The sequence below is a fragment of the Nannospalax galili genome, unplaced genomic scaffold (genome assembly GCF_000622305.1).
Source record: "Nannospalax galili isolate Female #2095 unplaced genomic scaffold, S.galili_v1.0 scaffold91, whole genome shotgun sequence".
Taxonomy (NCBI): Eukaryota; Metazoa; Chordata; class Mammalia; order Rodentia; family Spalacidae; genus Nannospalax; species Nannospalax galili.
Genome location: NW_008332583.1, coordinates 2,181,633 through 2,206,737, shown reverse-complemented (window position 1 = coordinate 2,206,737; position 25,105 = coordinate 2,181,633). Strand labels below are relative to the sequence as shown.

The window sequence follows — 25,105 nt, the reverse complement described above, 5'->3', positions numbered from 1 at the left end:
TCTGCTAATTAAAAAGGGGGTAGGGCTCTCTGTTGCCAAACTTGGGGCAGGTGCCATTATAATTTGGAGGAATTTATGAACATTATCTGATTTATGGGAAATGAGTCTTGATTCAACACAAGTATGACCCGTGTTCACCTCCACACTCCAGAGCTAAAATATCAGTGGAAAGAGGAAACTTGTGCCTTAGCTGTCACCATTTGGCACCTCTGCACCTTTGGCAGACATTGCTAATGGACCTGCTTTTCATGGATAACCATATAGTAGTAGTCATACAATCTTGGGATTTTGGTGCCAGTATGTGAATCAAAGCTTTTTTTTTAAGCAAACAACAGACAAACAAACATTCTTGTTCTTCTCTACTCTATTGTGACTTCCTTAGTTCTCCCATGATTGTTTCTGTTGTCTTTAGTAGGAAGTAAGAATTTTAAAAGAACAGGTATTTTCCAAATAAAGATTACTGGCTGCTTGAGATGTATCTCACTTGAATAAAGCAGAAAACTCCAAGTCTGGAACCAACTTATACCAGGTTTTATAAACAATGTAATTTGCATGGCTGTCAAGATTGTGATAACATCATTAATAGTCCAGGCACACAGTAACCAGATCCGTTCTGTGTCTGCAAGATGCCCAAGTGAAGGTGGCCCAAGGTGGAACCATACCAATTAGCTTTTAAGGTAGTTAACGACCCCAGTTAGTGGGAGAAGGTTTGTGTTGACTGTTTGAATGTAGAGTAAGTTTTTACCTCCGATACCTCTGAACATGCACAGTTATAGACTTGGTCTTTGAGTGACCAAGTCGACTGCTCCCACCTCACATATTTGTGCCGTCAGCCCCTGAGCAGCCCCTGGGCAGCCGCTGTGCTGCCTTGACCTGTGGCTCAGGCATCCTAGATGGTCATTATTGCGTTTTAACCATTTTCAGAAAAGCAAGACAGGCTCTAAAAGAGACCACTGAGTCTTAAAACAGGTGTTGTAGAGAGTTAGAGAAATAATAGCAAAAGCAGAGCAGTTTGCATCTCCATTGAGGTTGCCTGGCATTATTTATGGTGTCATGCAGTTTTTTACAATAATATTTAAATGTATGCATATGTGTGTCTTGCCTGAATGTATGTAAGTGCACCACATGTGTGCAATGCCCATGGAGATCAGAAGAGGGCGCCAGATCCCCTGGCAATGGAGTTACGGACAGTTGTCAGCCACCATGTGCAAGAGCAGCTGGTGCTCCTAACCTCTGAGCCATCTCTCCAGCCCCAGGGCCAGTTACTGATCATTTCCTTAGAGCGCATCAGTGAGAGGGATAATTTGTAGCATCTTTTCTTATCTTGACAAGAATTGTACATTCTCTGAACTGACTTAAGAATTGGAATATTTCCCCTACCACAGGTGAACAGCTCCCTAATTAGACATTAATAAGGTAAAAGCGGCAGAGTGATGGGAATGCTTTTTAGCGCTTTTCCTGTTTTTCACACGTCCAACAATAGATGCACAAATAGCAGTTAAGCTGCGGGTTCTGTTGTGAGCAAACACATCATAAGCTGAATCTCATAAAGTTATTTTAATTAAAAAATGGAATAGTTTAAACATGTGGGTTAGATTGAGAAAGAAAACATTAATTATGCTTGGTGAAAAAATGAATATACATACTTTGGGTGGTTGCTTTTGGTTAAAAGTCAACAAGAAGATGCTGAGTAATAAGCCTAGATACAGGTAGTGTTTTTAATGAAAGTTCTTTGAGGGGGGCATTAATAAACATATTTGACTAGAAACAGCATATAACATGTATATTAGTTTTATTTTTAATTAGATTTAGACAGAATTCATTATTTTTAATGGCTTTTCATTAGTGACTAGAAACCATTATTTGGATCTATTGTATAAAAATAATTTCAAGATGCATCCTTTTTTCTTAGCAAAATACCATGTATGTATTTAAAGACACCATGGTCTGGTATATGGTTCATAGGTAGGGACTGAAAATTTGCCAGTTTTAATCACAATATGAGTTATACATTCTAAACGTAAAATCTCTGTCTTTTTCTCTAATCTTTTATTAACAGAGAACTATATTCAAGTAAGACAGTTTGCTTTAATGTCTAGAAGAGTTACTGAGTATATTTGTTCTTATTGGGACCTTTAAGTAGTGTTTCTGAGTTTGGGCAGGGCCGGCCATGAAGCAGAATGCAGATGATTGTCTCAGTCTTTTATTTGAAATGTGTTTGAACAGAATAACTCGTATTGGTTTAAAATCGATACATGTAGACCAGTTTCTTGGAGATAGGGCTGCCCCCAAAGCAACATTAAATATCAAATAGACTCTCTAGCAGGAGCATGGATTTGCAACTCTGGCTGCTATTTTGTCGTGGGGAATTCTGTCTGCCTTTAACAGACGTTTGGAATTAATCTCCAATTGTGTGATTTACTCTCTGTACTGCAGAAATCCATCTTCCCAGTGCTGGTCTACTGAACTGTAGTGTCTCAGATCAAGAAAAATATAGTGACTTGTTAATGGCACACTGAGGAAGCGTGGGTTATTTTTAGGCACAAATGAGCCATAAATTAAGCTAATAATGTTGTTTCTTAACTACAGTTTTTAAAGGTGAATTTCTCCAACGTTGTATAGATTTTTATATAACCTTAGATAATGAAGCATCTGCCATAAGCTTGCTGGTGCCCCTCCCCTTCTCTTTTAGCCCAGCCTTTTTCTTTACTAGAGCTTTGTGCAAATTTTGTTCATGCAGAAAGCACATGCCGATCATTATCTGTCCATCTGTGTCATCTGTTAGATCATGGACAGTCCCCAAATGCACACAGTAATACTGAAAGTTTAGTACATTTAACAAAACTTGTATGTTTGTTAGGCATCTTTGCAGTTCATAACTATTTCCCCATTGTATTGGCAAAATATTCACAAAAGAATGACCTTGGGGGGGTGTGGGTGGCACACATGTATAATCCCAATACATGGGAGGTCAAAGCAAGGGGGTTGTGATTTATAGGCTAGCCTAAGCTACGTAGTCAGACCCTGTCTCGAAACACACAGACAGAAAGGAGAAACCAAAATAGAAGGAATTTTTGAGCAAAACCAGCTAGGAAATCAGCTGAGGCAAAGCTTACCCAAAACCCATAAGTTCCTCAGTTAGACCCATTTTTAATTCTACCAGGTCTACACATTGTATGACTTCTCTGGTTTCTGATGGTCACTTGGCCCTGATGGTGTTTGCCAGGCTCTGCACCGTGAAGTTGCTTTTTAAAAATAATTTCTTCCTGCTTCTCCTCCTCCTGATCTTCTTCATCATCCTTCTTTTTTATTTTTATTTGTGGGGTGAGGGGAGACAGACTGCCATGTAACACAGACTAGCCTTGAATTCAAACTTGCAGATTACAAATGTGTTTCACTGTGCCCTCATGGTGGGAATGTATGCCATGGTGGGAATCCAACCCAGCATTTCATGCATGCTAGGCAAGCACTCTACCAACTGAGCCACATATTCAGTCTTGTTTTTGTCTTCAAGCATGTGGCCAAACCCAACTGAAGCTGGGATTAAGCATCTCTTCCCAGAGTGTGATTTAAAAAAAAAAAATCTCTTAGTCTCTGTCAAGTGAGGAACCTGCATTAGATGCTCTTGACCACTTAGTAAATATGGGCTTTCAGAAGTGATGTCACTCAAGTGTCACTCAAAAGTCCTGTCCTATAAAATCAGTGGGTTCTCTCTTTGTCTTTTGGCGGGGCTTCCTGATTGTTTCCTGTATCCTGTGGTCTGTTTCTGGAGAGCCTACAGCTTGCTTTTGTGATCCAACAATGAAAGCAATTAGCATCTGCCACTTAGGAAGCTTTTCTTACTGATACTGCTCTAGACACCTGGCCTGTATTATTATCTCTTATAAGCCCCATAACCACCCTTTGATATGAGCAACTTCAGATGCAGATGAGGCTGATAAGCTGTAAACTGCTTGTGTTGATCTAAGGAGCCCCAGGGCTGGGGCAGCCCTGTCCTATTTTCATCTCTGTGCCTGGTCAATGTTTAAATGGATCAATAAGAGTCAATTTCCTCCTTGGCTGACCTTCTTTGAATAGCAAAGACTGTTAAAGTATACCAAAAATAAGAGAAGTTCAAAAATAATCATGTTTCCCACAAGGCATTAAAAGCAAAGTTTCTATTGTACCCTCGTTTTACAAAGCACAGTCATCCAGCTTGGCTGTTAAATTTGCAGGTAGATTTGTTCATGCACAGCATTTACTTGCAGTACATCTTACCTTGTCACAGTTCAGACTAATTGAATGTATTAATGAAGCAAAGGGGTATTTACTCCTGAAATTGGCATCCAAACTCTGGAGACCAAGGGAGTGAAGAAGACTCAGTAAACAGTCAGTAGATAGAGGAGTCAAATTAAAACTAAGCCAGCACCAAGAACACAGTAAGTGCTATTAGAAGACAGACTCTCCACTTATCTCTTCCTCCAGTTTGTTTGTGTATTTATTTATTTATTTATTTGTTTGTTTGTTTGTTTGTTTATTTGCATCCCCAAATATGTTTTAGGACTTATGTATGGAGGAACCTAAGCTAGGCAGTAGATTTCGGGGCAGGAGAGGAGGCGCAAGAGAGATACCATCTTTATAATGTGGGCCATACAGTGGGTGTCTGAACTGGAGAGTTTCATTTCTGCCTAAAGAGAGCTGAGCCTGTTTTAAGTTTTCTTGTAAGAGGAATAGGGAGGGGCCAGATGGTGTGTCTTAAGGAAATGGGTCCTAGGTTGACAGACATAGCCTAAGGGACATTGTGGGTTTTTTGTATCTCTGGTTGAGGAATCCCAAGGACATTTCTGGGTATGGGTAACTGGAAGATCATGAGCCTTGTTAGCATGTGACATGACAGGAGCCACATGCCCTGCTGCTATTTCAGGGCATTGATGTCAGGAAAGGCTCCTTCTGGGTGGTGGGGAGGTCACACAAGTTCCTATGTGATCTAACTCTAATGATTGAACCAGATGTAGAAGAGCCTCACCTCATGGAGTTAATCACTAGTAGGAATAAGCAATAAGTTAACAATAGCAATAGATAATGAGGCCAAAGGCCACCAGGAAGCCTGTGCCAGTACAGTACAGGACCCTGGGGATAAAGTCCATATTCACCAAGACCAAGACCAAGACCAAGCTTTTGTCCAGGGGTTTCATTTGAGTTTGTTGCATTCATTAAAAAGGAAACATTTTTCATCCCTGGCTGAATGGGAGGCACTACTGGGTTCCCTTGTTCTTAAGGCTGAGAGGATGTCTGACTCAGGTCTCATTCCTGTGAGAGTTTTAACAGGTGAAAGGAAAGTTACTTTTGGCAGGGAAAGGTCAAGAGGTGTGGATCTGATGTCAGTGGTGCAGATCTGTTTAGTGTGAACCCAGCTACTGAAATGCAAATAGCCTGCTCCTTCTGATAGAATCAGAAAGAGGAAACTCACCTTCAAATGACTTTTCATTTTAAATGGATCATGTCACACCTCGAAGCAGAAAGCCTTCTTGCTGATTGGTGGGATTTGTTTTGTTTTTCTGAAGAAGCTGGGTTTAAATTAACCACAATCTTTGTTTTTTGTCCTGTTTTTATTTTTTTATTTTTTTGAAACATTTATTATTATCAAAAGTTCATAAAAAACAAAGATCCGGAGAGATGGCTCAGCAGTCAAGAGCACTGGTTGCTCTTGTAGAGGACCCAGGTTTGGTTCCCAGCACCAATATGGCAGCTAACAACCATCTAAAAAATTTTTTTAAGTTCTTTAAAAAGAAATCATTCAATATGGTGAGACTTTGCACATCTTCAAATGATTAATGATATGAATCTGTGTCCTTTTATAAAGTGTCTTCACACTAGAGAGATTTCTACAGTATGGAATAACAGTGGTGTTTGGATGTCAGAATAGATAATCAATACCTGCAAGCTTGGAAAAAGTGCTCTATTTCCTCCACTAATGATATAGGGGGTTTGCAAGGCAGGGGTGTTTGGAGCATGAAGCCCTCCAAAGAAGAATTAATTTGAAATCTGAAGTGGAAGATCAGTTTCAATTAAAATTGTACTTGAATGTATATTGGGTGGAAGTGTGAAAGCAAGCGTGTAGTCAGCTTAAAACTTTAGATTATTACCAGTGAATAAACGAATCCCGCTAGTATGAATGCTTATTATTTTTTATAGTCTGCTAAATTATATCTCACCCATCACTGGGAGGTTATACGAAGCAATGTGAACAATCTGATGGCCTAAAGAATATTTTTATTCTTACTATTATTATAATCATTGTTATTAATACAGTAGTGGTGGTGGGTTGGAAAGATAATTGTCAGGTGTCAGTGTTTACAAATGATGCTTTTATTATTTCCTGGGTGTTGGATGTATTTAGCCTTATTGTCCTATGCGCCGTGGCACTGACTATCTCTTTATTGCCACAGGAGGTTTCTAGAAGCTATTTTATTTGTAGACACACACACAATATTAACACATTCATTTACATATTTTGAACAGGCCGACCCCTTTGTAGCTGACCAGATTTCACATTTGTTCCCCCTTCAATATATTAGCAATCATGTCACTCATTTTTTGAAAGTGTTTTGGTCGCATCTGAGAGGAATTGAAGCGGTGGGCTGAGGCGAATTGGAGGCATTCATTATGTCCTCTTCCTCTCCTTGTCTCAAATATTTAGAAGGTGAAAATGAACTGGCAAAAATGTATGCAGTAGTTCTCTTTGTGGCTCAGGGTCGTCTTGGGGGACTGGAATAAGAGGCCAAACACCTTGCACAAAAGCTGTTGTGGTTGCCTTGTTGCTTTGGACTCACTGGAAAGAACTTCAGTGTTATCTTTTTCTAGGAGGTATTAGACTCTTGCAAATGGCTCAAAAATGTCCTCAGCTTTCCAGACCTTTGCCACTGTGTGAACATGTTCTTTCTGATAGTCCATTTTTCTCCTCCTGTTTGGGATGGGCATTTGGGAAAATGACCCAGGCATTATAGCCAAACTGAAATATTCTCCAGATAGCGAGACTATGAATCAGTTTTGAGGACGCGTTCCAGTTGCTCTTGTAGCTATGATCTGCCCATTACCTTGACTGAGAGATGTCTGTGATTGGTTCCTCTTGTCCAGTGCTATTCTCTGGATCTGCTTTGAGCTGCATTAGCCTTAAGGGAATATCAAGTGGTTGCCAGGTGATAGGATGGACACCGATGGGGGCTCTTCTTAAGCAGCAGGAAGAGTTATAGTCATCTGTATTTCCTGTCACACAAGGTAGTTGTATGGAGAGGCACAAAAATGGGAAAGATGACTTTAACAATCCATCTTTGTGATACATTAAAAAAAGAAAGCTAAAAACTCTCTCATATATATAATATGTATATATACATATATATATATATACATACATACATACATATATGATATGACTGAGGTTTATCTTCTAGAAAGCACTGTAATGTTTCGGCTTAGTGCTTGCCTCATACTGAAAGGGGGGTTCATGTTCATTCTTTGAGCAGAGTTGTTTCTTTTCTGCTCTGTTTGCCATAAGATTGAAAGTGAGACTTGGAAAGTTCCGAGAGCGTCACCCACTTGGCAGCCAGCATTCCCCTAGTATTTCATTTTCAAACATGGCAGAGGGGCTAATGCAGTGCTTCCTGTGTCCCTGCTTTGTGGAAACCTATCAGAAGTCTGTTTTGTGACCATGTTTTCTTCCTTTGATTGTGGCGTCATTTATTTCCATGAATGCTGAGTCCCATCAGAAGGTGATTTCATCTCCTAAAGAGAAGGGAAGCTTGGGAAAGAGCACAGCCTGTGGCCAAACTGAGAAGTCTTCCACAGGTAGCCAAAGGAAAGCCCGCTTCTCTACCTCTGTCACTGATGGCAATTTTTGTCCAGTTTGTGATGCTTTTAATATTGAGGTTCTGTTTTCTCTTGTCCTGTTTATAGACTCTTGTGAGCTAAGATCAAAGTCACACTCAGAATCTTGTTCACAGTACCAAAACATACTAAATTAATTGAGTCACTTTCTTGTGAATGAGTGTTCTGCTTATTTTAGGAAACTTATTTAAAGTTTTCAAAAAATGTGAAGAACACTGACAGCCATTCTGTATAGCTCTCTGAATCTGACTAAAGACTGAGTCAGAAAGTGTTTGCAAATCAAGAAGCAAAACCTGCTGAAATAATGTGTCTTTTTTCAGTTCTTGCCTTGTCAAGTCAATGGCTTGGATCTATAGATTCAGTACTGGGCCAGCCCAGAATAGGATATGTCAAAAGTTTTTCTCTTTCTGTGTGTCTGTCTAATGTATGCATATGTGTGTGCATGCCTGTGTATACACATCTGGAAGCCAGAGGTCAATATCAGGCATTTTCTTCATCATTTCCCGCTTCATGTTCTTTGAGACAGCCTCTCACTTAGCCTAGACTGACTGGCCAGTGAGCCCACTTGCCCCTCCCCACTGCTGGGGCTACAAGCACGTACTGCCGTACGTGGTTTCATGTGGGTGCTGGAAATCTGAACTAAGATCCTCATACTTGCACAGCAAGCACTTGGCCTGCTGAGCTATCCCTCTAGCCTCCTTTGCTTCCTTCATTGTTCATTGACTCCTTGACCCTTTAGCCACAAGAACTGAAGTGTTGGTTTCTTTCAACAGGTGCATATGGTCCTGAGCGCTGGTTCACATCCAGTGTCAGCTGTGGGGGCCATCACCAGTCTCCTATAAACATTTTAGACCACGATGCCCATGTTGGTGAAGAATATCAGGAACTCCAACTTGACGGCTTTGACAACGAGTCTTCTAACAAAACCTGGATGAAAAACACGGGGAAAACAGGTAGCCTGTGAATTCTTCATCTAACAATCCACAGGAACTGTTTAGGTGTCTTTGATATTTTATTCTAACATGCTTTTTAAATAGTAGTGACTGCTAAATGGAACCTAGAGCATTCTTTACATTAAGAACCAATGTGTGATGTCACATAAATGATTTATCCATTCTGTGCCCCAGGTTTTAAAGATATATAAAGTGTGTATAATAAAGTCTAATTATCTGATATATCAGGTATTAACTTTTAAATTTGTTTTACTTAAAAATTAGGTAAGATTAAAATTTAGTTCCTTTGATGGTACTGGGCATGTTTCTAAAACTCAGCAGCTACATAGGGTCAGTGGCTGCCATGTTGGGAATTCAGGTATAGAAAGTTCTCTTGCCTGATGAGCTCTCTATCTTCTTTCTTTTTGCACTCACTTGTCATCTGGGGGTTTGTGACTGGGTAGCACCAGCTTTTTACTATTGTAGGAAGAACAGCCTCCCTGTTCATTTCTCCTGTACAGCTCTGCTTCTCTTGATCTTAGAAGTCGAAGAGAATGCTTTGCTGTTCCCTGATTTCCGATTTGACGGCCATCAATGGGATGTATATTATGTCCCCAATTACTGCAGCTAGGGATTATGTTGATACCTAAAAAGGTTTATTCATATCCTATTAATTAACTGCTTATAACTTGAGCCCATTCAAGTAAGTGTCCTTCTGTCCTCCTCGTTTCTCCCCTCCTCAAAGCATCCTTTGCAGACAGTCATCTCACTACAAACTACTCCTGGTGATTTCTGGGAACCCGAGGACATATGAGGCCCCATGTTGGGCTAAAATGAAATCACTATCAGCCAAGCTCATGCGTGCCTTGGGCCCTTTCTTTAAACCTCCCTGAATAGGCAGGCAGCTTTAGGGATCCATTTCCTTTCCTCAAACAGCATCCGTCTGAAATTGCTCTTGGCCCATGACTTTGACCTGCCTGGCTTGTTCTTACAATTTCCTCTTACATGCTCACAGTGTTTCTTGGCTTTGGACTCTTTCCCATAAGGCCCTGTTCACAGATCACCTTTCAGTCATGTAACAGGCCCCTCTGCTCTACCTTGATTATGCCTATTTTTGTAGCTGTTCAAGGTAAACTAATGTACTATAAGTGTTATTTATTACTGTCATTAGTGTATATGATCATGGATGGAGGGTCCAACAACATGTATGTGGAGATCAAAGGACAACTTTGGGGAGCTGCTTCTCTCTTTCCACTGGAAGATCTGAAAATTGAACTCAGATTTGTTGGGTTTGTGCATTATTGGCTGAGCTGTGTCACAGACCCAAGCAATGGTATTTGTACACACTTTAACATCTGGTCTCCCAATCCTTCAGCATAGATTATATGCTTACCATTACAGTCCACACTTGGGCAGTGGTCAAGTTTTGTATATCAAATGTAGGTGTCCTTTGGAAAGCTGTGAAGCTATGTGAATCTAGTGTCTGGGAACTTTGTCACACTCTGTGTAACCAGAGCTTGGAGCCAGTGCCACTTCAGCACCTCATTCTAGAAGCCTGCCAGAGGCAACGTGCTGGACTGATACAGTTTTCTACTTGACTTGCAATGCCTGACAGCCTTCTGCAAAGATAACACGTTTCAGTGACAGCTTTCAGCTTGGTATCGCCAGTGGATGGTTTTAGACATGTGCAGGGTTCACTCAGTGTAAGTTGATTCATGACCTTGGCCTTCTAGAAGCTGATTATCAATCTTTGTCACTCTGCTGACTTCCTAGAGTGATTCGCAACCTGTTGCCTTGGAGTGCATGCTCCTGATTTTAGAGCACAGCCAGCTGGATGTGGACACATCTGTCTGTGATGCAGAAGTGAGGCACTGGGAAAAGCAAAAATCAATCCCTGCTGCTTCCCAGACTGTCCTTCATACTGTGAAATCTACTACTAGGCAGTCCGTCTCTCATAAATCCACTAAGGTGACTCCAGGGGGAGGGGATTAAAATTGGCAGTTGTTACCTGTAATTTGAAAAAGAACAGAATTGTTTTCCTGAACTCTTGAAAGAGCTTCAGCACATAGTGGCTTAGAAACACAGGTGATGATATCAGCGTGTAGTCTTTTTTTCTTCAATGATGCATAAACTTTGATATCTTTTATTCTGTAGATCTTAAAGTGCCACAAATCTATCTACAGATTTTCTAGTGTTTTGGAGAAATATTCACCTGCTCAGTGTGTTTGGATCATATAAATTCAGTTAAATAGTTCATGTCAGTATAGACTACTGTGTAGCTGTATTAAGGTGGGTTGCTAATTTCTTGTGTTTGTAAATAACCTTGATAGTTCCAGTTTGGAGAATTATTTTTGCATATATATTGTAAGATTGTTGTTTTGTTTCTTTGTTTTGAGACAGGGACTTACTATGTAGCTTTAGTTGACCTGGGACTCATTATCTAGACAAGGCTAGGCTCAAACTGGCAGACGTCTGCCTGCTTCTGCTTCCCAAATGCTGGAATGAAAGGCGTGTGTCACTATGCCTAGCTATATTGTGAGTTTTGAAACATATTTTGAGGAAATAGCACCAAAGGAGTGCAGTATCTTTATTTCTTAAAAACAATATGTGAATCTACAGTTATCAGAAATTTTTTTAGATTTATGTTGCTTTTTAAATTCTGTGTGTGTGTGTGTGTGTGTATGAATGTGTGTGTATGTGAGTACAGATGCCCATGGATTCTAGAAAATAGTTCAAGTCTTCTGGAGTTGCAGATACAAGTGGTTGTAAGCCACCAGCCATGGATGTTGGGAATCAAACTTGGGTCCTTTGTAAGAGCAGTATGCACTCTTAACCACTGATTCCCCAAATTTTATTTTTTAAAAGCTGTATAACCTACGCCACATGTTTCCCTCTTGCTGAGGTCACAATTCCAGATCTATCTTCTGTACTTAAAAGCAGAATAATCTTCTTTGTCTTAAACCATTAATTTTTTTTTTTTCATTTCATTTTTTCACAATGCTGGGTATGTAACTTGGGTCTTTGTGAATGCTAAACAGGCTCTCTGCTACTGACTGATATCTCCAGTCTAGAAATCATTAATTTTTAGACTACATATATTTTTCTTCTTTAAAAGTATTTTCATCTGTCTTGTATTTCTAGAAAGTAAATCCAAGAGGGAGGTTTTTTTTTCCCCCTTTTGTAGATGTGAGGTCACAATGCTGGGTATGTAACTTGGGTCTTTGTGAATGCTAAACAGGCTCTCTGCTACTGACTGATATCTCCAGTCTAGAAATCATTAATTTTTAGACTACATATATTTTTCTTCTTTAAAAGTATTTTCATCTGTCTTGTATTTCTAGAAAGTAAATCCAAGAGGGAGGTTTTTTTTTCCCCCTTTTGTAGATGTGAGGTCTCTTATCTGTAACATAAACTGTCTTTTCATATTAAAATATGAATATAGAAAGTTAATATTTAAACCACTTGTTACATAGAGACAGTCTCTTCTCCATAAAACAGTTTTAGTGTTTGGATCTGTCTTCACCCCCGGGACTGTTATACATCCCATTTGGAGTGATCAATAGAGCAACTTAGTTTGCACCTCGCCCACTCCTGGCAAGTTGTCTGAAATATCTACGAGACAGACAGTGTCTCTGTGTTTCTTCCCAAGGAGCCGTAACTGTCTGCCTTGCCAGTTCTGGTTTCGTGCCATCTAAAGTTGTTTCTCTTTCTTTGGTTTTCGTGGGATGAAAAGACATTGCATCCATCCAAAGCTTTGCAGGATAATCTTGCTGCTCCTACTTTAGCTCCCAGGGAAGTGATTGGATTTAAAGCTTTCAGGGGTTTCTTGTGTATGTTAATCAGCCTTTGCCTCCTGTGAATTTTAACTACTGGAGGGCTTTTTGTTTTTAAGTTCTGCTCCTAGGACCTGGGGCTCATAGCAACTGTGTTTACCAAAGACTATGCCCATTTCCTCACTTCATTCCTATTTCCTGTGCTTTTCGACCTGCCTATATCTGAACATACAGCAATGCCTGTCCCAGATGTCTTACAGAAATGACTGTTATATTAATAAAAAATGATGGCAAGGAATACAGTTATAGATCCATAGTCCCAGGAGCCTTTTTTGTATCAAATTAGGACAAGGATAAGAGGTCATTCTGCTTACTTGAGTTTAAAATGGCCTTGGAACTTTAATACCAGGGTTTATACTCTAAGAACTCAGATTTAGGAGCAAATTCAATGTTCATTTGTACAGAGAGCAAACTGAAATTTTAGCATTGATCATATTCACATGCACCTAAGTGTATGACCTAAGACAGTGCAGTGTCCTACACACACACACCGAGACACAGATGCATACATAGAAAGACACAGACACATATGTACACAGACACATATCAAGCAAACATATATACTCTTAGATATGCACAGATTTATAGACATATACACCCATACTAAAACATGCATATGAAGACTCAGACACATACTCTCACGATACATATTCTCTCTCTCTCTCTCTCTCTCTCTCTCTCTCTCTCTCTCTCAGCAAGGCTCACTGTTAGTGAGCGTCTAATGCTAGGACACACTACTCTCTTCACTGCACAGTGCATGTCAGACTTGGGCCCAGTGTAGTCCTGAAGGCTCACTCTTGTCCGGCCTCAGGGAGCCCCCCAACCCGAGCCTGAGCCCAGAGCCACTGAGGGGCTGCAGGTGGATGCCCTGCAGGCTTCTCCTTCAGGATGCTCTCCTCAGATCTACAGACTTGGAGGCCTTCCCCAGTCTAGATGTGCTTTCCAGAACAGGTCTGGGCGCACAATGTGGCATGCAGAGAATGAGAAGGAGGAGTGGACAGGAAGTTTCTAGAAAATCTGTTTCTCTACATGCCTCTCTCTTTCTGGCTTTCTTCAGTTCTGGTTCCATTCTTACTCTATTCCTCATGGAAACATGCCTTTCCTGTGAGCTTTGACAGTTTTGTGGCCCTGTTCTCTCCCAGCCCCCCCACCCCCACCCCAGCATGTCTCTTGGGCAGTTTCTGTGGTGGTCTTCCCTGCTCCCAGCCTTGGCTGGTCTCTCCTGTCTTCCCTGGCGTGGCTTTTTTTTGTTTTTGTTTTGCTGTGCTCAGGATAGAACTCATGCCTCCCCCTTGGAAGGCAGCTGCTGTCCCACGGAGCTACACCCCAGCCCTGAGAATGGAACTCTAAAAACTGCTTTTATTGATTTTTATGCCTGGGGTAGAAATTTGGATGTTCATAGCAAGATCCTAAATCTGTTATCATTTAAATAAAATCTATACTACCTCTAATAATGTTGACTGGGCAGGATCTGCACAATAAAATACAAGAAGGGAAACTCCCGGCTATTTTCTTGGACTGTCTTACATCTTGCAATTGTTGCTTTTTTTGCTGTGATTGAACCCAAGTCTCCTGCATGCAAGGCAAGTGTTCTACCACTGAACTGTATGCCCACCCTGACGTTTAACCTGTCTTCAAATCAAATCATTACCTTTTAAAAAATTATAATACCGCCACATTAAAAATATTTATTAAAGGCCAGGTATGGTGATGCATGCCTTTAATTCTAACACTTGAGAGGCAGAGGAGGGCAGATCTTTGTGAGTTTGATGCCAGCCTGATCTACATAGTGAATTCCAGGCCAGCTGGGGCTACAGGGAGACCCTGTCTCAAAAAAAAAAAAAAACTTCTTTATTTAAATTTTCTGAGACAAGTTCCCACCACAGTGTATCTCAGGCTGTTTTGGAACTGGGCATCCTCCTTTCTCAGTCAACCTATTGCTGGATTACATGTGCGTACCACCTCAGTTCTGAGTAGGTGTAATACAGGGCGTGGCATACAGTCTTTGGCCCTGGCTCACGCTTTCTTTCTCTGAATTTTGTTTGTGTCTCTGAGAAGTTGGTCATTTAACCTCCAAAGAGATGCCAACTTTCTGATGAGATGCAAACATCCACCGAGGGGATGTTGGAAGCGCCCAGGTGCCGGTACCATTTTTGTTAGCTGTGTCCTGCTCCATTTCTGTGATGTCATGTGCCTGTGATTACCCTGTTAGCTCAAGGTAGCCCCAAAGAGAATGTTTAGGGTTAACCTTTTCAAAATACTTCCATTCCCTTTGGGGGACGCTAAGTCTGCTTTGTGCATTTTCCATCTTAATTCTGGTCTCATCTGAATCCTGGGAACCACCTTCCTGTCAGAGCCTCTGCAAACTCTGACTTCCCTGTCTTATTGCCACCCCAGCCTTGGGCCCTGCCTTCAGCTGGTAGGAACTAGTCTCTGCAGAGACAGAGCTCTAACCATTTTCCCTGAATTTGGAGGAGGTCAGTTGAAGCTTTCTTTCTTTCTTTCTTTCTTTCTTTCTTTCTTTCTTTCTTTCTTTCTTTCTCTCTCTCTCTCTCTCTCTCTCTCTCTCTCTTTCTTTCTTTCTTTTTTTCTTTACCATACAATGCACTCTGCTGAACGCCCACCAATCACATCTGTCATGGTTCACAGGCTGACTGTCCACCTTGTTCCCCTTGCTCAGTTTAGTCATGGGACCCATGATGAACCTGAGCTTTGAAACTCTTCTGTGTCTAGCTGTTCTATTTGCTTCCTGTTGTCATGATAATGCACTCACCACCTTGTTGAAGAAAGGGTTTATTTGACTTATATTTCTAGGTCATAGTGCATCATTGGAGGAAGTCAGGAACAGAAGCAGGGACAGTGGAAGAATGCTGCTTTCTAACTGGTTCCCTTGGGTTTTCTCAGCTACCTTTTTTAAATAGCTCAGGGCCACCTGCCTAGGAATGGTACTGCCCACAGTGGGCTGGGCCCTCTCATATCAATTAGCAACCTAGAAAATACCCCACAGACATGCCCACAAGCCAGTTTGATGTAAGGCAACTCCTCAGTTCAGGTTCCCTTTTCCCCCGTGGCTCTAGGTTTGTGTCAGGTTGACAGTTGAAGCTAATTGGAACACACTGTGGTTACTTCATGGCATTACATTCTGTGCCTCTTAGGGAATTATTTTTTAATTACAGTCAGAACCCCCTGACTGCTTTTCTGTAGACTAGCTATGCTTTCCTCTCATTCCTTCTCCATGCAGTATGAAGCAGAATCTTCTTGCGTACCTAATCTGGAGGCCTCCGACACAGGGAATGTCTGGAGATAGTCATGGATGCCTTCCCCAGGTTGATCACCTGTATATAGTCTGCCTGTTCTAGGCTGTGATGTCCGCTGTGAATTGCCACATTCTTCATGTGTCCACCCTTGGAATCCACGTAGCAAACCTGGGAAGTAGTGGCATCTTAGTCCAGCTCAACAGAGTATTAGCTGCAATGTAAGAGGCTCTGTGGCTTTCTCACAGACACTGGCAGACCTAGGGGTCTAGTTCAGGCTCCTCAGCTCTGTATGTGCCCCTGCGCTCAGCACTGTCCTCACATCAGGATGGTGTAGAGCCCAAATGCCTTGGCTGGCTGCGGCTGAGGACTTGAACTTTGGCTCCTGGGTTATAAAAATCTCTGAGTTTGAAGCTCCCCACACCTTCCCCTTGTTCTATTATTATTCTACCTAATGTCTCCACAATCCATGTTAGCAGTTGATCTTTGTGAGAGGAACGTCCCAGTAAGTCTACATGTGCATTTCTTCTTTCCCTTCCTGTCCCATTATCATAGTCAGATCTGGCTGCTGTCACTACATACCATGTAGTAAGTGACACACAGTGACATAGCAGTGTCTCTTACAGATCGGGAGACTGAAGTCCAAGGCTATGTCCACCCACGGGTTCTTCATCTAATAAGTTCCTTCTTTTCTAGAGGGCGTCTTCCAACTATGCCCTCACGTGGTGGAAGGGGCAAAGAATCCCCCTCATGTCCCTTCCTAAGGGTTCTCATGCTATTTAGAGCTCCATTGTCAGGACTCACCATCTCCCAAAGAGCCTAGCACCTAAGATTATAACTCTGGGCATTTGAATTCTAATTTCTGAATTTTAGAGGCTTACAAATTTTCGATCCTTAAATCATTGTTTTTTAGTGTTGAGCTATTTGTTTGCAGTCCTTCTAATTTCCACCTTTCTATTCTATTGTTTTAAATTATTATTTAATATTATTTATTTTATTATTCTATTTCAGTTTGCTCATTTTAATAAGGTGGTTTTCAAAGAACACTTCATATTCACAACACAAATGGAAAAACCAGTGGTTTGTCACAGAGTTACTACTAAAACTATGTCCATAATCCATGAATATAAATCAAATCTTGTGCTTTCAAATTCTAGTTTAATACTTCCTTTCAGAACAGAGTGTGAAATGAATGACTAATGGGGACATATGGAGCTTATATTAGCATCAAACTGGGGTTTCCTTTCTTTTTCTAGAAGGAAATGAAAGGATAGCTATACTCAGTAAAGGTGGGTGTCTCTCTTCAATGTGTGTTTTAAGTAAAGTTAAAGTGGCCAAGCAAGCCTCATGTTCTCCTCCCAGGACATTTTTGAATCACACTTGCCTAATGCAAGCTTTCCTTTTCTTGGAAGACATTATTGCTTTAGAGTTGTACACTATGGTGTGTGTGTTCATGTGTGTGTATGTTTCTGTGTGTCTGTGTGTGTGTCTTTGTCTGGAATCACCCAGGGCTTCGAGCGTGCTGGTGCAGTACTCTACCACTGAGCCGCATCCCAGACTGCCCTGAGCTCTCTCTGTACATGCAGAGAGTCATACCTGTGTGGCCTCCACTTCCCTTCTGAACCTCCCATACTTTCCATGCTTGCTCCCTGAGATGACTGGACCCTTGGCCATGGGCTTGTTGAGTTCCTGGCACTGTGCCTTTGGTTACAGTTTCCTTCAGCCTCACCAGTTGGCCCTGTTAGCATCCTGGGTGAGCAGGGAGGCACCCCGAGGCACAGAGAATTGAATAGTTTGCTCTGGTCACAGTCTTTCATAAGACATTCTATGGTCCACCTTTGCTCCACTCTGTTTCAAAACCGTGCTATCTCCAGGGGCCATCAGAAAGTTGTCACAAGATAGCTCGGAAAGTCACTATTTTTGGAGGGGTGTATACTATGGGCTTGCTGGGTGTCTGGTGAGAAATTCCCTAAGATGAAAACGAGATTAATGCCTCAGATTATACAGTTTCCTAATTATGTCTCTCATTATTCATGTAAAAGAAGTAAAATGACCCCTGACAGAGACATAAACGACTTAGGGAAAAATCAAGTATTTAGAGGATGATGCTGAGTCCCTGGGTGTGCTCTAACAGATGCACTCAAAATCTTTGCTTCCATGCTTCTGAAAAGCGATGTTTCCTACGTAGAATTGATAGCGGGCTAAGAATAAGCTACAGAATTGAAGACACGGACGCTGCCGAGCTAGTGCCTGGTTGTTTTGACATTGGAATGAAGGCATTCAGAGGTGTCATAGAACACTCCAGAAGAAATCTTATAATGGCTTTATACCCATCAATTTCAAAATAATTTTATAAACCTATTAACTTCATAATAATTTAGATATTTTATCGTCCGATATATTGTATTTGAGATTTTTTTGGACTGACAGGCCATCTGTCTGTTTTTATACTTTCAAATGACTCAAAAATAAAAAGGGGCCTTGAGAGATGGCTCCGTGGGTAAAGTGCTTGGGTTACAAGCCTAAGGATCTGACTTTGCATCCCCAGTACCTTTGTAAATAGCCAGATGATGTGACACTTGTTTGTAATCCCAGTACTAGGAGGCAGAGACTAGAAGATTCCAGGGCTCACTGGCCAGCCAGCCTGGCCAATAAATGAGCTCTAGGCTCAGTGAGAAAACTTGTCTCAAAAAAATAAACCTGCTGGGCATGGTGGTGCCCACATTTAATCCCAACACTCAGGAGGCAGAGGCAGGTGGATCTCTGAGATTTAGGACAACCTGGATTACATAGTGCCTTCTTGGCTACCTGAGCTCCTGTCTAAAAACAAAAAGCCCAGAGGGTTAGGGAGATGGTTCAGTGCTTAAGAGTATTGGCTGCTCTTGCAAAGAATGAGAGTTAGTTCTTAGCACCCCTATGGTGACTAACTCTAGTTCAAGACTTGCACTTATGTACATGAAGGAAAAACATTCATACACATAAAATTTAAAAGTAAATGAATGAAAGTTTTAGAAAATAACACCTGAGGGCTATTGAGGAAGACACCTGACATTGACCTCTGGTCTCCCTGTGCACACGTATGAGCATGCTCACCCACAAACCCCCGTGCTCACAGGCACACACCACATACCAAATAAAAAGTTGCCAACAACACAGTGGACAGTAGCAGGGATAACACAGTATAAAGGCTCTAGTGAAGGGAGGGAGGCTATGGGAGGGTACCATCTGGGAAGTGGGCGTATAGTTGAATAAGATGGTTTGGGATGTTCTGTGTAATGTATGTACATACAAAAAAAAATCAAATTTTAAAAAATGAATTATGTTTGAGGGGGAAGCATAAAAATTTATGTCATGTTAATTAGCAGAGGTGATAAACATTACCATTGAAATCTACCCGATGACTTTATAGACATACACAGGTGCCAAGGATCTGAGTGCAACTGATTATGACTAGTAATAATCAGATACATACAGATTAGAGATGCATGTACCAGCATCTCAGTATTATTAGCAAAAACAACGAGTCTTTCTATAAGAACAGTATATTTTATATGAAATGGAGATCTTTTTTAAAGGTTAAAAATTCATTCAATTTTATGTCTTACAGGGCTTATACTGAGTTCAGTATTGTATAACTGTATTAATTCAATAGCGAACCTAAACATTTTATAGCCACTTTTGAAAGAGATGTATCTTCGCTCTGGAAACTCTTATTGAGTATGTTAAAGCTGTAATGAAATGCTTCTTCTAAAAAGATGAAAAAAAATATATTAAAAAAGTTGCATAATACTTTGAGATACATGAGAATTACTTCAAATTCGAATTTCAGTGTGGTGAAATAAAGTCCTCTAAAATGTAGCCTCACTTGTTCATTTACATATAGTCTTGGCCTGCTTCCATCCTCCCAAGATTCCACCAGGGGCTCAATGCCCTGCAGAGCCTAAAATATTTACTAATGGCCCTTAACGGGAAAAGTGTGCCGACCTCTTTTCTAAAACGTGCCCCAAATAGAGCAAAACGAACAATGCCGTAGCTTGTTTAATTGGCACAAGAAACACTTGCTTTTACTTCATTTTTTCTCCTTTAATTCGCTGTCCCACTAATTGAACATTTATTGTGTATTTTTCAAAAGTTGGAGAACCACTGCCTTTTGAATGCAATAAAACAGGATTTATATGAGCAGGGTTCCTTCACTTGCTTTTAATGCTTCCTTTATATAGCAAAGTACTGAAACTAATTGCCCTGTTTCAGAAATGGGTCATTAGTCTAGTCCCTATCTTTTATGTAGAACTAATTTTCATGCAGGATTTCTTTCTGTGGCTCTGAGTGGGATCTCTAGGAAGAGGACACAGTGGTAACCTGAGCACTTTCCCATGGCTAACACGGGCTTGACTTTGGGTCCTAAGGCAATCAGTGTATTGGTTGGCAACTTGGATGCATGAAGCAGCCAATAAGAATTTCTTAAGTGAGCAAATGACACAATCTACTTTAGGAAAATAAAGAGTGTAAAGGATATAAAAGTGGAAACTGCTTGTGTGCATTTAGATATTACACTCATTTTCCAAAACTTTTTGTTAATATAAATCCAAGTTATTGAATTATTTTTCCTGGGGTTCAAGGAAGAGATGATTATTCTGAAGTTTGTGGTTTGCATTAGATGAGGTCCTTTATGCTGTGAATACTTTGATGGCTTATCCTGCAGTGACCATAGGAAATATAGTTATGTGCCAGTATTTTATCAACTTAGTGATCAGGTTGTACACTGTGCTTTCTTGGGCACGGTTAGTAAATGAGAAGAGTAACGTGCACACGCTTGGCTGGCTTGCCACTATTTTTCCTTTAATACTAGAAGAATGTCCAAATTCTTTTTCTTGATCTTTTGACCATGTTTGTTTGTTTGTTTGTTTGTTTGTTTGTTTTTTGACCAAAGAAACATGCATGTCTCATCCAGCTTCTTGTCTGTATTTCCCATCTCATTTCAGGTCTTGAATCATAGGGTAGCCCCAAGAATCAGTGCTTCAAAGGAGATCTCCTACTTTCCTGAGAGAGCTCCAAATTGTCCCACCCATTAAATGAAAGAGATTCTCCAGTCTCTCCCTGGGAACTGTCACTACGTGGACTGTTTTGGAAACTTTCACTGGGGAGATTCAAACAAATATCTACTCTCTCCTTATAGGAAAGCAGTGACAAACCATAATACAATTCCACTGAAGTCCAACTTGCTGAATCAATGAATTTATTAATCCATCTATTTGTTTATTGAAAACATTGTGTTATTTTTATTTTATGTGTCTGAGTGTATTTCTGCATGTGTGTAAGTGCATCCGTGTCATGAAATGCCCACAGAGGTCAGAAGAGGGCATTGCAGTTCCTGGAACTGGAATTACAGAGGGTTGTTAACTACCATGTAGGTGTTGGGAACCAAACCACTGAGCCATCTCTCCAGGCCCTTATTGTGCTATTTAATGAGCACAGGTGAGGGGTTACTTAAAGGAATGTTGATGACTCCCAAAGCAGAAGTCTCATCCCAGCTTGGATAATACGCCCCATAGCCACATAGATGGAGTTCCCACTTCAGATTATCTTCCTCTCGGTACTTTCCCTTGCACGTCCTCAGTCCTGGGGGCCATCTGTCATTAGGGCAGAATGACATACTTGTGGTGGCAAGGTTTAGGAGGGAGAGGCTGAAACCTCAGGTGAAGGGTCAATGACTCTCCTATTCCCAATCTCGGGGGCCTCTTGCAAGTAGTCATAGTCCTTCTGAAGATGATGGTTGTCAAGCTTGAAGGGTAGTGTTATATGACAAGAACCAACTGGCAACCCAGGAGCATTTGGTAGCAGCAGTGACTTAGTTTAACCAGGGTTGTGGTTTTGACTTCTCTCAGGGACACTGGGGAAGTAATCCACAGTGTCCTGAAGCAAAAGAAAAAACAACTTAAGTTTGGCTTTGAAACTCACTTTGTTTTCTTCCCTTCCCTTCCATTTGACAGTTGCCATCCTTCTGAAAGATGACTATTTTGTCAGTGGCGCTGGACTCCCTGGCAGATTCAAAGCTGAGAAGGTGGAGTTCCACTGGGGCCACAGCAACGGCTCAGCTGGCTCTGAACACAGTGTCAATGGCCGGAGGTTCCCTGTGGAGGTGAGAGAAACTGGAGGTCCCATGCCCAGGGGATTTGAATTGTTGGTTGCTATGTCTGTATCTCAGTGGACAGTCCCTGCTTTCCTCTGCCAGGAGACCCTGTGTTTATAGCATGGCAGGGGGCTGGCCACAATTCTCATCTTTTCAAGGTGGGGAACTGTAAAGAGGTCACAGGTACACTTCCCTTCCTGCTCAGTGAAGTCCATCATTTGTTCCCTTGACACAATTTCTTTTCCCTGTCCATCTCCTAAACCCTTCTTTCTGAAGCTAACTTTTCGTGTGAAGTTTGGATGACTTTGCTGTCACTCTTTAGAAAATGGAAAGACTAGTGACATAGGAAGCCAAGTCTCAGAACCTCCTCTCAGTGGTGAACTCGTTTGAAGCGTTTGTTTTTGTTGAGGTTTTCTATCTTTTATTTTGGTTCCTGCCAGCTGTTGAGACACAGGCTGTGAACGTTGCTGTTATCGGCCACTGTTAACTTTTGTTGAGACCAATAGTTAACACTTTATTCCTCAAACTTTTTGTGTCCATCTTCTCACCGAGCCAGGCTGCTGACCAGAGGTCCATGGTTGTGCAAGGTCAAATACAGATATGTAGGGTGAGAAAGGGGTCATGTTGTAACCAGCCCCACTAATGTCATTTGGGGATAGCATGTTGTGACTATTTCCTCATGGTCTGTATTTGAATATTATTCTATTGAGATCAGTGTTGTCTGGCTGGTTGGTTCACTGTGTGCTAACTTTGGGCAGATCAGACTGGTTGTGGCAGTCGTCCTTGTTTGTATAAAACAGGGAGTCCCTATGTAACGGGCTTGTTTAATCATAGGAGTTAGATGGCCAAGTGTCATTTTCAGCTCTAAACATCCCATAATCTGTGCCCTGATTTGATGATTTGGTGAATATTTGAGACCCCCTCCCCCTTCACAAAGAAAATCCGTGTATGTATACACACGGATTTAGATGTGATTTATAGGGTTTGGTCATATTTCCTCACTTCTCAAACCTGTGTATGAAACCTCTGGGTATACTTGGTGCTTCTAAGAGAACTTGTGTAAGATGAGAAAGTCATTGAATCTTCTTTGTAGATGCTTTGTAGATAGAGGGGACAACACACTCCCTCTGTTTCTCTTCCCATATGCTCAGAGCACAGATCACTTTGGCGCCCAGCATGTGTGAAGCCTTTACCCTAATGGTATGCATTCAGTTCTACTGGCATGTCTTGAAATCCATTCTTTTTTAACACTAGGGAGAATATGCAGAACTCACTAGAGATCTCACTCTCACCAGACAGTCTCTACTTCAGTGACAAGTGCAGGTCTCAGGAGCTTCTACCTGACCACCTACAGATTGGGTTTCACATGATCCCCTCCCCTCTGTACGTTTTTAATTTGTTAGCATGTCTTATGCCTATGAGGTTTTCAAATTAAAACATACATGACCTGAAGAAGCCTACACAAAATGTCAACGTGGCTGCTTGGGCAGCACAAGCCAACAAGGCCTGTGGTTTTAAATTCTTCTTGGCATCTCTGTGTTCCTTCTTCCTGATTAGAGAGCAGGACACAGTGGGGAGAAGGGGAGAGCAGTGTTTCTGACTCTCCTTGTGGAAGAAGGACCCTAGTTTTTACAGTCTGCCTTAGAGAATCAGGCCCCAGGAGCATACATGAAAACATGTACACACATGTCTAGACATATATGCAATAAGTCTATTATATATATACATATATTTTATATATTCTTCCTAGAGGCACCAGAAATGGCCACTCTGAGAAAGCACCTCATTTTTTTTTTCTCATGTGTTTAATCAGTTTACAGCATCAAAATCTGCCCTGCCCACCCCTATCCATGAGACTTACTGTCCTAGGCACTCTAATTATGTGTCTTAATGGGCCCTCCTCCACCCAGTGAATGGAATGACTCATTTCTTAGAAATCTTAGTTTTATTTGTACTTAGAAAACTTGCTTCCTAGAAGCAAACTTAACGTCATGTTTCTGATTGTGGTCATTCCCGTCTGGCCTTGCTGACCAGTTCCCATGGACAGTGGGAGTTCAAGGGGTGGCTTGTGTCCCGCCAGCTTTCCTGTGAAGCCTCTTTGTCCCTGAACTGGGTTGCCATTCATTTGGTTCATGTTGTTCTGGACAAAAGACCTGTGCTTGAAAGTTTGAAAACTTAATCTGGCAGTTGGCTTGGAAAACAAGGTCTCTTGCAGCAAGATGGGAAGTCAGGCTTCATTTGTAATCACACCCTGCTGTGCCAGGCCAGACTGTTCTGTTCACGCTTGTTTGTAATTGATACTCAGCATAGATGGACATTTCTTTTGAGACCTTATGACTCTTGAAGATGGTTTCAGTTTCCTATTACTTAAAGAGGGCCACCGAGCGCAGAGGCTAATTGGTGATGGCAGTTCCTGATGCCCAGACTTACAGTCTGACCAAGTTGTTTGGATTCTTTCCCTAGAGTGGCATCAGATGATAAAGGCTGTCCATATTAATTGAGTTCTTCATTGGAGCCCAGCTGGTTCATAGCTTGCTTCCTTAAAACGTGATAACACATTGAAATATTTAGCGATATATTTGGAGGTGCTTAAGTTACAAGGGTTAAAGGCAATGGGGTCCAATTTAACTTTAAAATATGCATGGGAAAGTTGCTCATAATGTCCCAAATGTGTCTGTCATATTTTATGATAGTTTGTGTTACTAGAGCTCTTTATCAACACTCACTCTTCCTGACATTCATATACCATTTGAACATCTCAGAATCAGCTTATTTATTTTTAACCACATCGTATTCCAAGAAAATTCTTAGTATATTTTAGAAAAACATCAATTAATAACAGGGACATTCTTTCTGTGTGTGCAATGAATGTATGATGGTGGCTCAATTTCCTGGAGTTCTTAGTTAGGGTCAGAGGCAAAGGAACCCTAACAAGGCAGACTCAGCTACCTGTCCTCTGATGGCCAATTAAACAAGTAATAAAAAGCAGAAAAAGAAGATTTACTGAGTATACAAACACCGGGAAGAACACAAAGGTCTATTGATTGTCCACATCCATGTTTGGGGTTCTGACAGGAGTTTTAGGGTTTCAAA

General features: G+C 41.2%; 1 protein-coding gene across 3 annotated transcripts in view; it reads left to right on the top strand.

The window, feature by feature from the left end:
* The window catches only part of Ptprg (protein tyrosine phosphatase receptor type G), a 766,544-nt gene that overhangs the window by 431,867 nt on the left and 309,572 nt on the right, over positions 1-25,105 (top strand). For all 3 annotated transcript variants that reach the window (XM_008827507.3, XM_008827508.3, XM_029560833.1), the window contains 2 exons: positions 8,637-8,816; positions 21,873-22,021. In XM_008827507.3, coding sequence (XP_008825729.1) covers positions 8,637-8,816; positions 21,873-22,021 — 329 coding nt within the window. The remainder of the gene's footprint in view (positions 1-8,636; positions 8,817-21,872; positions 22,022-25,105) is intronic.